The sequence below is a fragment of the Mytilus californianus genome, unplaced genomic scaffold (genome assembly GCF_021869535.1).
Source record: "Mytilus californianus isolate M0D057914Y unplaced genomic scaffold, xbMytCali1.0.p SCAF_30, whole genome shotgun sequence".
In the NCBI taxonomy this organism is placed as follows: Eukaryota; Metazoa; Mollusca; class Bivalvia; order Mytilida; family Mytilidae; genus Mytilus; species Mytilus californianus.
In genome coordinates, this window is record NW_026262680.1 from 518,764 (window position 1) to 532,464 (window position 13,701).

At 32.5% G+C, this 13,701-nt stretch overlaps 1 protein-coding gene across 1 annotated transcript; it reads right to left on the reverse strand.

Moving 5' to 3' along the window:
- Positions 1 to 349: 349 nt before the first annotated feature.
- On the reverse strand, positions 350 to 11,431 carry LOC127736373 (C-type mannose receptor 2-like). Its single transcript, XM_052246885.1, has 8 exons — positions 11,294 to 11,431; positions 9,817 to 9,911; positions 8,788 to 8,875; positions 6,544 to 6,745; positions 4,990 to 5,107; positions 4,090 to 4,177; positions 2,803 to 3,007; positions 350 to 653 (listed from the first exon to the last, which is right to left on the reverse strand). The coding sequence occupies exons 1-8, from the start codon at positions 11,331 to 11,333 to the stop codon at positions 479 to 481; spliced, it is 1,011 nt and encodes a 336-aa protein (XP_052102845.1). The 5' UTR covers positions 11,334 to 11,431; the 3' UTR covers positions 350 to 478.
- Between the last annotated feature and the right edge of the window lie 2,270 nt (positions 11,432 to 13,701).

Sequence of the window (13,701 nt, forward strand, 5' to 3'; positions counted from 1 at the left end):
ATACTCGGAAATAATCTGTTTTTAAATTCCAAAAACACCAAATTAGGTCTGCATGCCATTAAAAAATTCTCTTATTGCCCTGTGGCGAAATAAATGAGTTCGTACAACACAATAGAACACTCTCAGGGACATGTCTGATTGGCAATGATTTAGTAAGATAATATCATATATGCACACTCAATATTAAAAAAATAGAAGATGTGGTATAATTGCCATTGAGACAATTCTCCACCAGAGACCAAATGACATAGAAGTTAACAGCTATAGGTCACCGTACGGTCTTCAACAATGAGCAAAAAACATACCGCATAGTCAGCTATAAAAGACCCGAAATGACTTTTAAACTGTGATCATTGCACTATTTTATTGGAAAATGTGTTTACATCTATATATTTTTTTAAAAGATATAACGATTGTTACAGAGGATATCGAATCAATTATACGTTGTGTAGTTGTAATTGTAGGATTGAAATTATAACTAGTAATAAAAATAATCGGTCGTCGATTCCATCGGATGTGGTGTTGTGACTTCAACTTTTGTTCCGACTTTAGCATCTGTTGTGACTTGTGTATTTGTTCCGACTGCAGCATTTGTTGTGACTGGTGCATTTGTTCCGACTTTAGCATCTGTCGTGCCTATATCACCGATTGTTCTGGAAAAAAGTTTAAAATCATTAATTTACTCAATTTAAGAATTAATTTAAATTAATGGTATATGAAAAGGAAATGTTCACCAAAATGACACAAAAGTATACCAAAATAATAATAAGGAGATGTGGTATGATTCCCAATGAGACAACTATCCACCAAAGTTCAAATAAAGTGGCTGTAAGCAATTATAGGCAACCATACGGCCTTCAAAAATGAGAAAACCCATACCGTTTAGTCTGCTATAAAAGGCCATGACATGAAAAATATGAAACGATTCAATAGAGAAAACTAACGGCCTAATTTATAAAAACAAAACAATTTACGAAAAACAAATATGACAGACAAAGCTCATTTGTTGAATGAATAACTAAGACTTCAGTCATTTTCATTTAAAACTGTATTTATGTATGCCAAATCAGATTTTTGTATGACATGTCACACTTACAAAACGTAATACGATTTGTGGTATTGTTTGTGATATGTGGATATCAATCATCATGTCAAAATCGTAACATGCTTTTGGAATGAGTTCGCAAAATTCCGCAATAAAATATGAGGAAAAAAAATCTAGACCTTAAGTATCGTCTTGACTACGATTTGAATTTGATAATAAGTTTGTTAAGTCTACAGGTGGCACGGTAGTATTTGCATTCCGGAATTTAGTTTGCTCTTTTGTGTACCCTACTTAAGTCAATGTATCTGAACAGTGTGATTGGACAAAAAATAGAGTATCAACTGAACATACTTTCCCAAACTGATGGATGAATCAGGTGTAGAAAAATATGAAATAATTTTACATACAGGTGAAAATGAATTTTTGAAATTTTTTTTTAAATTTTGTATTCACTGCATGATAAAAGACCTAAAAGCAATAGTGGCCTTAGGTTTTTAAAGATAGCAAAAAAAAGTAAACGGTCATGATACATATTTAAATTCATTTCTGAAAATTATAATGAAAGTACTTCAGTAAACTGCGTACGTAGAATTTTGGGCAGTGCTAGAAAGTGGTGAAAAGTCTAAAAAGGCTATCATTATCCCTTATGGACCAGGAAATACTACCGTGCCACCTACACGGCAGACAGTAAAATGGAAAACCAAAACAAATGATCGTTTTGCATACGTATTATCTGTCCACCAATTTCGGACATTGGTAGAGCCTTAACAATATATGTTTCACATCTGTTTGTTCGTATCAAATACACATATTTGTAACCGCAATTCGATAATAATCTGCATATATCCGTTATAAGCCTAAAGATATGTACACAACTATAATGTGTAACGAATAAGTAATCTATTTTTGGTATGTTAAACATCTAAAAATTGATGTTGAAAAATCAATGTAAACCTAAAAAGGCCAATCGTGTGATTAAAATTCGGTATGTATGCATAATTATTTTCGCAATCTGTAATTTGTTTATTTACAAAGTTAATGGGTCGCAACGGTTAATTCAAGTGTTCATACCTAAAACATTATATAAGTAATTAAAAGATCAACTGCGATCTAATGTTTTACTTCATTAAGGCGACAATAGTTAAACGATGTTCAAATCTCGTTAATCAATTAAGAAGAGACAAATCAAGGAAACAAACAGAATCTGAGATACTCGCATGAACTTTAAAAGGAGCGAGTTTGCGTCCGTCGACGGGCTAGGTGTCCCCTACTATACATGCATCACCCTCCATGCTAATTCACATTCAGTAGAAATGCCACAATCGGGAATAGGACACAATCGATTAACTTTCCGATAAGACTATAATACTAGTATCTAAAGATTTAAGACCACGATAACATGTCGCTAGTGACATGAGACGCCGACACATCGTATCGGCCAACCAATGCGTGAAGGTGACCTCAAAATTTATTTACTGTCAATTTCAGTCGTTCTTCCTCATAACTCTGTTGGAGTAGTATTTGTATAACAAGCATACGCCTGTTAATGATGTCCGTATAGTGTGAACATGCACGGGCGTAACGTATCAGCTGAGATATATATACAAACACCATACGACCGAGCAGATAGTATGTTATTGTTGAAAAATGGGAAGCTGACATTGGAAAGTAATTATCACGTTTGTCATAGATTCTTCGCAATAAAGTATATATTGATATATATCCAAACTCTAACTGATATGTCTGGTCTTACGTACTTTTCACAGATATATCGGTTGTTATGGTAACAATCGACGTCATTCCACTTTCCCCAATATCTCATTTCCATGCAATCCTCATTATATTTATTATTAGGTTCTCCCGGCCACCAATTCTTAAAAGTAAGAGATTTATTGTCACTCCAGACGAAATATCCTTCCCGTTTGGTATCGGATCCTCCAATATATCGCCAATGACCATAAACTATGGAAAAAAAGACATAGCTATTGTCATTTAACAAGAGATGCTCCAACTTTTTAATACATTTTCTATAACAAAACAAAACAGTATGAGTAATCTTATATGGAATTGAAAATTTGGCAGTCAAATTTAGAAAAAACAAAATCTTGACCACCATTAGGATATTGGATTGTATGGAACTAAAGCGGACAAAATAACCGTGTTCCAGTTCCATATGACATGTCAGAACAATTTCACAAACAGAAAAATTGATTGAAATGCTAACATTAATCATTTGACAAAGTTATCTAATGATTTGATTACATTTTTAAGAATTGTAAAGGGATCTGTGTTGTGCGTGCTTCATCAATTGCAGCTGTCATCGTAAATTCATTTACTCCTAAACCTGTTATTTACCCTTTAAATGATTTTTAATTGTATACCTACTAGGTAACTTTTTAATTACAAATGAATACACATTTTTTTCAGAGTTTGTTACATACCTGTTGGTAGCTGCGTTCTGCATGTTTGTATTAAGTGTTTTACTTTTACGAGATTATTATCTAAACAGTCAAAAGGGAGTGGCCCCCGGGGTGTGCACACTTTACACTTGTTTAATCCAACCATATTTTGTTCCGTTATTAAGTCAGACTATCTGGATCATTTCTTGTTCGTTTTTGTTTGTACATTTGTTCTTTGTGTGATTCGGGTGTTGGTTGTTCATGTAGTCTGCTGTACTGTTCTAATTGTATACTCTTGGAATTTTTTGTTATCATTGCACATACTTTCCATATTACACAACGGAATCAAAATGATACTATTTAACAGTCAGCCCTTTTTGTCGCGAGCGCGTACCTGATGAACTTAATTCCAGAAACACTTGTCAAGTCCAATTAAATCGGTTTCATAATGTACTTTTATAAATAAGAAAAATAAACTTTTGTAACTTGAATTATGATATTTGAAAAAAACCATACTGTATACTATTTCAACATTCCTGATATTTGTTTGAATGAAAAAAAATGCCGTTTGTAATACATCGGCATTTAATAATTGCGATCGTTGATTACATTTTAGATTTATTTATTTCCGGTTAAAGCACTTACATGCTTCGTGCATCTTGTCATGCACATATACATTTTCACCTTCGTCGTTGGGTTCAACAAGATACGCACCAGCTTTTTCACACATTTTCTATAATAGAACAAAAACAACACGAGTTATATTGTTCATTGATTTTAATAACCCAAATAATTCCATGGTTTACTGTTTGAAGACAGTTTACTTGAAAATATACTGTGCTGGCATTCTTTAGTTGTTAATAAAAGATTTATATTCAGCATTCGATTATCACATGGAGACCTGCATATACGAGATCCGATTGTAAGAACGCAAGATGTAAGCTAAACGTGCAGTAGAGAAAAAATAAAAGTATTCCCGTTTTATAAAATTAACGACTCTAAGTACAAACGACTGGCAAAGGAAGCACACTTTATAGGGGGGAGGGAGTCTTTTTTCAACCGAAATAAAACTTATCTACGTGAACACGTTTGATTTATCTCCCCTTACTACTATTTCAAGGTCATGATCGTTACCAACAGCAGTGTCGTCAAGGGCATTGTTAAATCGTCGCACATACTTAGTGTGCAACTAGATAAAAAAAAATGAAGGAAAAATGCAGGAAAATTGACCGAAACGTAAGATTGATATACTAAGCGATGAACCCAAGCTTGCAATTTTCAGTGTACCTATTAAACTAATATAACTCAATTGTCGATTTTCTGTATCGGTCCATTATTTTTCATATTATGCCCTAATAACATTGTTTGCGTGTTTCAGTAATATATCCTGTGTTTTTAGAATGAGTAAATAATTTGAAATTGTCATTGAGGTAAATTCCTAGTGAACAGTCACACGACGCAGTATTTTTTTTTAAAATATTACCTAGCGCATCGTCATATATTTCAAAGTTGCAAACAGTCAAGTTAAATATGTATTCCTTTTACCTGAGCTTCGTCATATGTTGCCTTTTTGCCAACAGTTCTGTAGTAATGACCATCATAGCTGAATGAATTGGTGTTTGATAACCATGTTCCAAAATAACTACTGCCTATATATTCATCACTGTAATGATACTAATATTGTTTGCACTGCTACAAATGCTACTACTACTAATAATATGTACTAATCAACGAAAAGTATCAATAATACATACGAACTTATTGAATTTATCAATAAGAATATTAAATAGAAAAACCTGTGTTTTTTATCGAATGAAAGAGTTTCATTATCAAAGCGATTGGATATGATGGTGCAACGCTGCCAATGTCGGTAGGAGACAAATCGTTTTGCTTGAAATCCAGACAGAAATGGGAATCAATTTCAAGATGAGAAACAGTATTCAAATAAGTGCAAAGGAATTCAAAGGTTTAATCAGACTTAATTGATTATTTCAATAAAAACATTCACGTGTTTGCTTTGTACCAATGGTTTAGACGAGAAAACGTTACTCTAAAATTTAAAGAGATTAGGCAATTGTTCACCTTGGTACCGAGTATCCAATTTCATTATAAATAGAAAATGCCTCGTTTAGTTTTTGTTGTTGTTAACTAGTATATGAATATTTTGCACACTGTTGCCAGGTCAAATGCAATGCAACCATTTGAAAACAGACAAACGTGTGACTAAAACAGAATCGCTTGAATATCAAAAGGGTGTCCGACAAGTGGAATTGACAGAGTAAATGTCTCTCTTTTTACATTAATCACCCACCATTCAAGTGGAATTGACAGGGCAAATGTCTTCCTTTTTACATTAATCACCGACCATTTAAGTGGAATTGACAGGGCAATTTTCTCCCTTTTTACATTAATAATCACACACCATTCAACTGGAATAGACAGGGTAAATGTCTCCCTATTTACATTAATCACCCACCATACCATATCAAAGTAAAGTGTTTTAGCAAATGTCACGAATTTTGACAAGTTGTAAATGTCAAGAAGACATTATTAGAGGAATAAAAGAATGAAATAAATTCCGTATGTAAAACACGTGATTATGGCGTTAACCTTTTCAGCTACCCTCGTGTCAACAATTTTGGAAGGACAAAACTACATATATAAAAAACCCAACAAAACAAAAAAACAAACAAAAACACGCATACACATTTAGGAGGATATAAATCTCAAGGGCCTTAACACAATAGTAAAAACCGTTCAAGGTCAATCCTAATGATAGATATGAGGTCTATATTTTTATAAATAATTAGTATTTAATGACTAAAAATTTACAGATAAATCTATAATTTATGTCGATAAAATGCCGGGACATTGACTATTGAGCAAAGGTTCACTTGAGGTGTGATGCTGTTAGTTCAATCTTTTTTTGTCGTGCATAGAAATCTTCGATGATTTAGGAAAACAATGTATGATGTGTATATTATATAAACGGTTTTTCAAAAGTGCGGAAGCAGAACATTTGTTGAACATATAAAGTCGAGGTTTACCTACTTCCACAAAATACACGTACGTTTGCTTCAAAATCTAGCAATATTATACCTCTCACAAATGAAATATTGTTTTTCGTCACACGAGTAGGATTCCCAGTAGCCAAGATAGCCCATTCTGGTGCAACTTGGTCCAGCTGATGCGGAGTTTTGAATTTCTAACCAGTTACTATATTCCAGTCCTTCACTATTGCTTGCAGTAACATATCCACCAGATTGTTCTGTATGAACAATACCCATAAAGAACCAAGTACCTTGTTTTAAATAAAAAAAATAAAATCATTTAATAAGATTTACACAATTTGATATAGAACTGGTTATTATTGTGAAGATATAGTACATGAACATGATATTTCCTACTTTGTGTGCATCCGAAGCGCTTTCCTTGACATCTTTATCAGGAAAGCTCGAACTAAAAAAATTGCAAGGCACGGCTGTACATATATGTGAATATTGGAGAAACTATACGACCAAAAGGGACTTACAATCTTCCGACAGCGGTATCGACCAAGTTAAACAAAAACAAATTACCAGTTATAAATAGTGCGTCTGAAGCGTTTTTTTCTGTATTTGAATTATTATTTGAAACACCAAGGATTTACCCATGACATAGATTGTCTTTAGTTAGCTGTTTAGCACAACTTTTTCGGAATTTTAGGTTTTAACGCGCTTTAATTTCGTATTTTATTGACCTTCCTGTTGTGTTGATTCGTGCGCTACAGCAGACGAAACGCGCAAAATTATAAAATTTGTATTTTTGATGGGTTGTTTGCCTCATATACGTGTTCTTTCTATGTAACGTCGTTAGGCATTGTCGCCTTTTTTCGTGAAGTCACAATAGAAAATTCAGGGGAAAGCTAGAAAATTTTACATCATAATTGAATTTTGACCAAAGACGAACTGAGAAGAAACGAACTATAAGTTCATTAAGTAAAAAATATCAACAGGTCAAGAAAGGATAAATCGATTAAGAATTTTATACCTTACAATATCCACAATAAGCTTATATTTATAAGAATTCCGTTGGAAATAAGTTGTATTGCTTTCATGAATTATACTTGGTTTAGAAATAGTCAGCCTTGTTTCAGGTATTGAAGTTTCAATGATCAGTATAAGGTTTTATGGTTTGCTTTTATTGGAGTAATACATTTCTAATAATTTTGTATATCTTAAACACAAGTTATTTTACCTTTTGCGATTTTTGATTTATTATTACGAATGAACAATCAGTTTTAATACTAGAATATATTAAGTGATTTAGATTTTAACACAATGTTGACCGCTGTACCCTAATTTTTTACCAATTATGTCTGATTGTTTTGCTCACACATTGTTGCCACTATTATGGAATTTTATGCAACTGTCATACAAGTGAGAGGTTTAGCTAGCTATAAAACCAGGTTTAAGCCACCACTTTCTACATAAGGAAATGCCTGTACCAAGTCAGGAATATGACAATTATTATCCATCCGTTTGATGTGTTTGAGCTTTTCATTTTGCCATTGGATGAGGGACTTCCTGTTTTGAAGTTTTCTTGGAGTTCGGTATTTTGGTTATTTCTATTTTTGTTGTATTGATCGATATCTATTGTCATTTCTGAGAGTTTAAATACAAAGAATGTGGAATTATTGCAGATATTTTATTTAGTTATTTAGCTCTTTAAAATTGAACGCATGAATTGACTTAGTTGATTGGTTTCTAATGGTAATGCCGTTTATTGAAACTTTAGTGTGGACCCTATCAATCCCAATGAAATGGTCTTAGTTATAGTGATGCAAATACTTTTGCATTAATCACCAATTTATGTACTGTAAAAACATGTTCAGTGTATTTTAAACATTAAAACATTCATCATTCTTATCTTTTTGTTTATTATTCTGTGTTCTTTGATTATAAGATGGATGAATGATTGTTTTCTTTTTTTTTAAAGATAGAACAGTGATAAAACGGTAGACGATATTGAATAGGGAATCATGCAAATATGAGTCAAAAAGGGGTAGCATTTACCATGCCAACAAAATATATGACAAACAACGAAAATAATTCAATAATCCAAACAACACCAAAATGAATGATCAGCAATACGAGCCCATATAAGTGCAGCGTGAACTCAAGTGCTAAAAAAAGATAAGTAGTTTTTATTCACCTAGTGGTACCAATAGAATTATTCCTGACAATTAAACATCCGGGTATTAGTGGAAAAAAGGTAAGCTGTGAATGACGGGAAGGGGATAGGACTATGGTTATGACAAAAAAAAATACATTTTATACACTCATAAATGTCAGTTATAATTACCTGCACCAAACGCCATTCGGGCAATGAAATCATTCTCGTCATGATCCCCTATTTCTGTCAAATATGCTCCACGGCTCTCACATGCTTGCTGCAAAGATTTTTAACAATATATATAAAAAAGCATAAAAGACGTTTCTGGAAAACCTCACAGTAAATTTCGATTGCTATACAAAATCAATAAAACCATTTACAGGTAGTTATCATTCCGTTACGAAATATACCATTGGTATAACATAAAAGCTATCCCAACTTTAGCCCTAGTAATAAAATGAAATACATATGAATTAATTCCCCATTGAAGTCCCCTGATTACATTCTTAGTTTGGTTAAACTATAAAATTTGAATATATCATTTTTATACAAATTTGTCCTTGCAGAATCAATATCATTCTACAAATTTGTTAAAATCGAAATCATACTTTTTATAATATAGTAAACAATAATTATTTCGACAATAGTATAATGTTATTTAATGTTTTTGTTGTTGTTTTTTTCGCAGGAACAACAATTTCATTCAATTGATTATGACACATCGAATTGTATAATGCCAGATGCACAACAACCCACGGGTATCTTATTCCTATATAAATGTCGTTGTTTGTTAATATTATAATATCAGAGCAAAGACTGTTGTGCACCACTATCAGGTTGACTATGGTTATCTACTATGCTGCTTGTGTAGCACGCATTGTTGTCATTGGTTTTGGTAGGCGGCTTACTTGTATAGTAATTGCGCCTTAAATTCATATAACATAGATATATGTATATACATTAATTCCTTAATACAGATTTAGTATTACATTTTGGCAAGTAATTATATGAAATTGTGACGAATAGGGTTGACTTTGTTACTTTAAAGTATATATATGAGTATATAAAAATAAAAACAAAATGTATATATATAAAAAAAAAAATAAAAAAAATAAAATTGAAGAAAGAAACAAAAAACAAAGCAAAAACACAAATGATAGTTCCTAATGAAATGTAAATTATTAACTGATGTAGCACGTATAGTCTATTTGATGTTACCTCGGCAGCTTTCCAGCTGTATGCACTAGATGTTGACGGCCAGTAACAGTGATCTTTGTACTGAGACCACTGATCGGGACAGTCATCACAGCATACTGAACATGTAAAACATACACACTTTGTTATTGACTTTTTTGTTACTGTTCGTTTAACACATTTGATTTCTATGATACAGTAATAACAAATTTCAATGAATATAACAGATTTTTTATGAAACAAATAAACGCTGTAACTATACACTATACAAAGAAAAGTATATAATAAACAGTTAGAGTCACCTAACGGCCAAATCAATGAAATATAAAGGATGGTAAGTGGGAAAAGTCCCTCGATCAACTAACAGTCTTAGTTGAGTAACATTTGTAATAAATAAACTTTCATAACATTAACATAGCAGGCGGCTACCACAGCAAGCATTGAACTACATGGTTCCTTTCTTAAAATAGCTAGGCGCAAACAGAATGTGAAGGGTATGAAGGGAGTAAACATGTTTTAAATCCTAACGTACGGCAGTGGTGAAACATTATGAAAATAGAACATAAATTAAAAAACTTGACGCACTTGATATGGACTAATTAGTTGATAGACCGCTACACCCATCAGATCAGTACTGATAATAACAAAGGAAACACATTATGTTTAAATACCTAGCCATGTCCAGATAGAGTTTAGACGTTAAATATCGCGTCATGGGTCAGGGAATTTCAGTATCGTCTAAAATATGAAATTTCGTGTAACAATGTTGGGAACAATAATTTTTTCACAATGGATAAAGCTCATAACTTTATTTGAACATGAATAACATAACGGTTGTCACATGTGGAAAAGAAGACGCTGACCCTTTCGGAGTACATGAGTTCACCCCTGGTTTTAGGTTGGATTTGTTTTTTTTATCAATCTTTAGTTTTCCATGTAGTGTGATGATATTGTTTGTCATTTCATCGTTTTTATTTTTTTGCCATGGCGTTGTCTACTTTTATTTGACTTATAAATTTTTGTATTGCAATATTTTTTCTTTTCTCTCTTTTTGCAAGAGTCGTCAAACGGTTTAGATATTTTCAGGCCAGAAAACAAACATGGTTATTAATTGAAACGTTTTGCAACAGTTAGGTGTAAGATGCTATTCTTGTCAATATAATGCAATTTTATGCGACTGTCAGAGGTTTAGCTAGCTATAAAACCAGGATTAATCAACCGTTGTCTACATAAGGAAACTCCTGTCAGGAATATGACCGTTGTTTTCCATTCATTTGATGTGTTTTAGCTTTTGATTTTGTCATTTGATAAGGGACTTTCCGTTTTGAATTATGCTTGGAGTTCGGTATTTTTGTTATTTTACTTTTTCTGCCCAATAATATATCTCTTCAGATTTTCCGTTAAGTGCTACTGTAACAATGCAATCAATGACACACACATTATTTACAACAAAACAACTTGTTCTGCTAATTTTATATATAATTAAAATATCGTGACTTACCATAAGCAACAACCACACAGAGCAAGAATCTACTAAACATCTTCGGTATGAATCCAGAAGTGATGATTAATTTTTAATACAATGTGAATTTTATATAGACCCGATTTTTGATCATTACGGGTTGTTAAAATATTTTGCAATGATAAAATTATCTAAATTAGTACTTACCACGTTGAAATTGGCTCTAATTGTCTTATATTACTTTTAATGCATGTAACTTCGGACCTGTCTGCACAGATGATATATTAAAGGTCAATTTTAACAGCTTCTCAAACTATACTCATTAACCAATGTAAAATAGTAAAATGTCAAATGGTTTTAAAATAATTAAACATGTGGGTTTTTAACTATTGTTGTTTCTAGTCAATAGTAACACCATATATTTGCTCGAAATATATAATTTGTTTGAAATAAGTTGTTTCTCGTGCTGTGTAGAAAGGGAAAAAACGTTCTCCTGTGCTCGGGATATTTGCTTTAATATTTTACAGTTTGTGTAAAATTGAGAATGAAAACGGGGAATGTGTCAAATAGACAACAACCAGACCAAAGAGCAGAACGCAGCCCAAGGTCACAAATGGGTCTTCAATACATCGAGAAAATCCCACACCCAGAGGCGGGCTTCAGCTGGCCCCTTAACAACAATGTATATATACTAGTTCAGCGAAAATGGACGTCACACTAAACTTCGAAACATATAAATGAGCCAAAATAGAAAAAAAACCAAACATGCAAGACTAAAAAAGGCTAGAGGTTCCTGACTTTGGACAGGCGCACAAATGCAGCGGGGTTAAACATGTTTTGTGAGATCTCAACCCTACCCCTTTACCTCTAGCGAATGTGGAATAAACCAACAAACAGCAATACGCACAGTAAAACTCAGTTTAAAAGAAGTCCGAGTCCGATGCTAGAATAGGTAACAGAATAAACTAAGCAAAATGATCGACACAAATAAACAAAGGACTACTAGCAGTTACTGACATAATATCATCTTTAATGACCTGACAACCGTATCGTAACCATATCCCTTTTTAACAAGTCTGTTTAAATGTTTGGTTAACTTTTGAGGGGAATGACGACATTTTTGTACTTTGTATAGGATATTAATATAAAAGATTGGATGTGAAATACCTGAACGTATAAGATGTCTGTACGTTGATTTATATAATGAATAACGTCCTTGTAGCGCTGATAAATTTTAGTAAATATTTTGACAAGTTTTTGATATCGAAAACCCTGGTGTAATGATTTTTCAGTAATACAGAGATTTCTTTCGTTAAAATCAAATACGTTATTACATACACGAGCGAATACTTAATGTCTCTTATGTACCATATAGTAAGGTTTTTTTCGCGGTTGTAAAATTTCGCGATTAAGGGGAAAAAAAAGTAAACGAAAACAATTACATCTGTTGACGGTTACTGAAATGGTTGCAGTTAAAAAGTTGTAAAAATTGACAGGAAGAAAAACAGGAAAACATAACTTTGCTGTAGTTTTGTACAAATACAAGACATTAGAAGAAATAATTATTTTTATAGTAAAAAGAAATCATTACGGATAATGCGAAACAATATAAGAGGTGAAACACATGTTTTGAATTGTCAAATATTTACAAAAGTGTCTCAAAATTTCTTCTCTCGTAGCATTTTTGCTAGCGGAAGTTCGTGTTCGAGATAATCAAATTGTGAGGAAGTATCGTTATTGTCATTCAATGAAATTAGTGTCTATTGTTATGGTTAAATGATTTTTTCATCCTTCAATGATTATTTATTGATTATATTCTGACACAGTTAATCAGTGGAATACCAGTAAAAATAGATATTTTTCACAGGTGTACAAACTTTTTGTAAATGTTACGGTTGGTTAGTTACGAAATTGACCGGACCTTTGATGTACTAATAAGGTTATAAAATTATCAAGAGTGACTTACAACTCTTATATAATTTGATAATAATTGATAAGGGTATACATATGTATTTACAATGCCCTTTGGTATTTATGTTGTTAAAACTAACACATACCGTTATTGACCTACCGATCGGAAGAAATAGAACGTTCACAAAACGCCTTAGCTATTAGAAAGTATTGAACGTATGCATAAGTTTTCGCGATTTTCATCTATCCGCCAAAATGAGCAAAAATAACCCGCTATATGGTATGCTACTTTAGTTTATTGTTTCCGTTTAGTTTGATATTCAAACGAGTCGTGATGAAGACGACTTGTATATGATGAGTGATGGAGGCATACACATTTTGATTTCCGGACAAAATATTTTTGAAACTTTAAGGAATATTTTTACGAAAAGGCTATGGCTATATATATTTCCTTATTTGAGTACGAACAATAACATGTGTGGAGTAAACGTCTTTGCCCTGATCACAACACACCACTATCATAAAAAAGAATAATA

Coding starts and splice junctions, on each gene's coding strand:
- LOC127736373 (XM_052246885.1), bottom strand. CDS start 11,333: ATGTTTAGTAGATTCTTGCTCTGTGTGGTTGTTGCTTATG. Junction 6,746..8,787: donor CCGAATGGCGTTTGGTGCAG/GTAATTATAACT, acceptor ATTTAAAACAAG/GTACTTGGTTCTTTATGGGT. Junction 5,108..6,543: donor CAATATTTCATTTGTGAGAG/GTATAATATTGC, acceptor GTATCATTACAG/TGATGAATATATAGGCAGTA.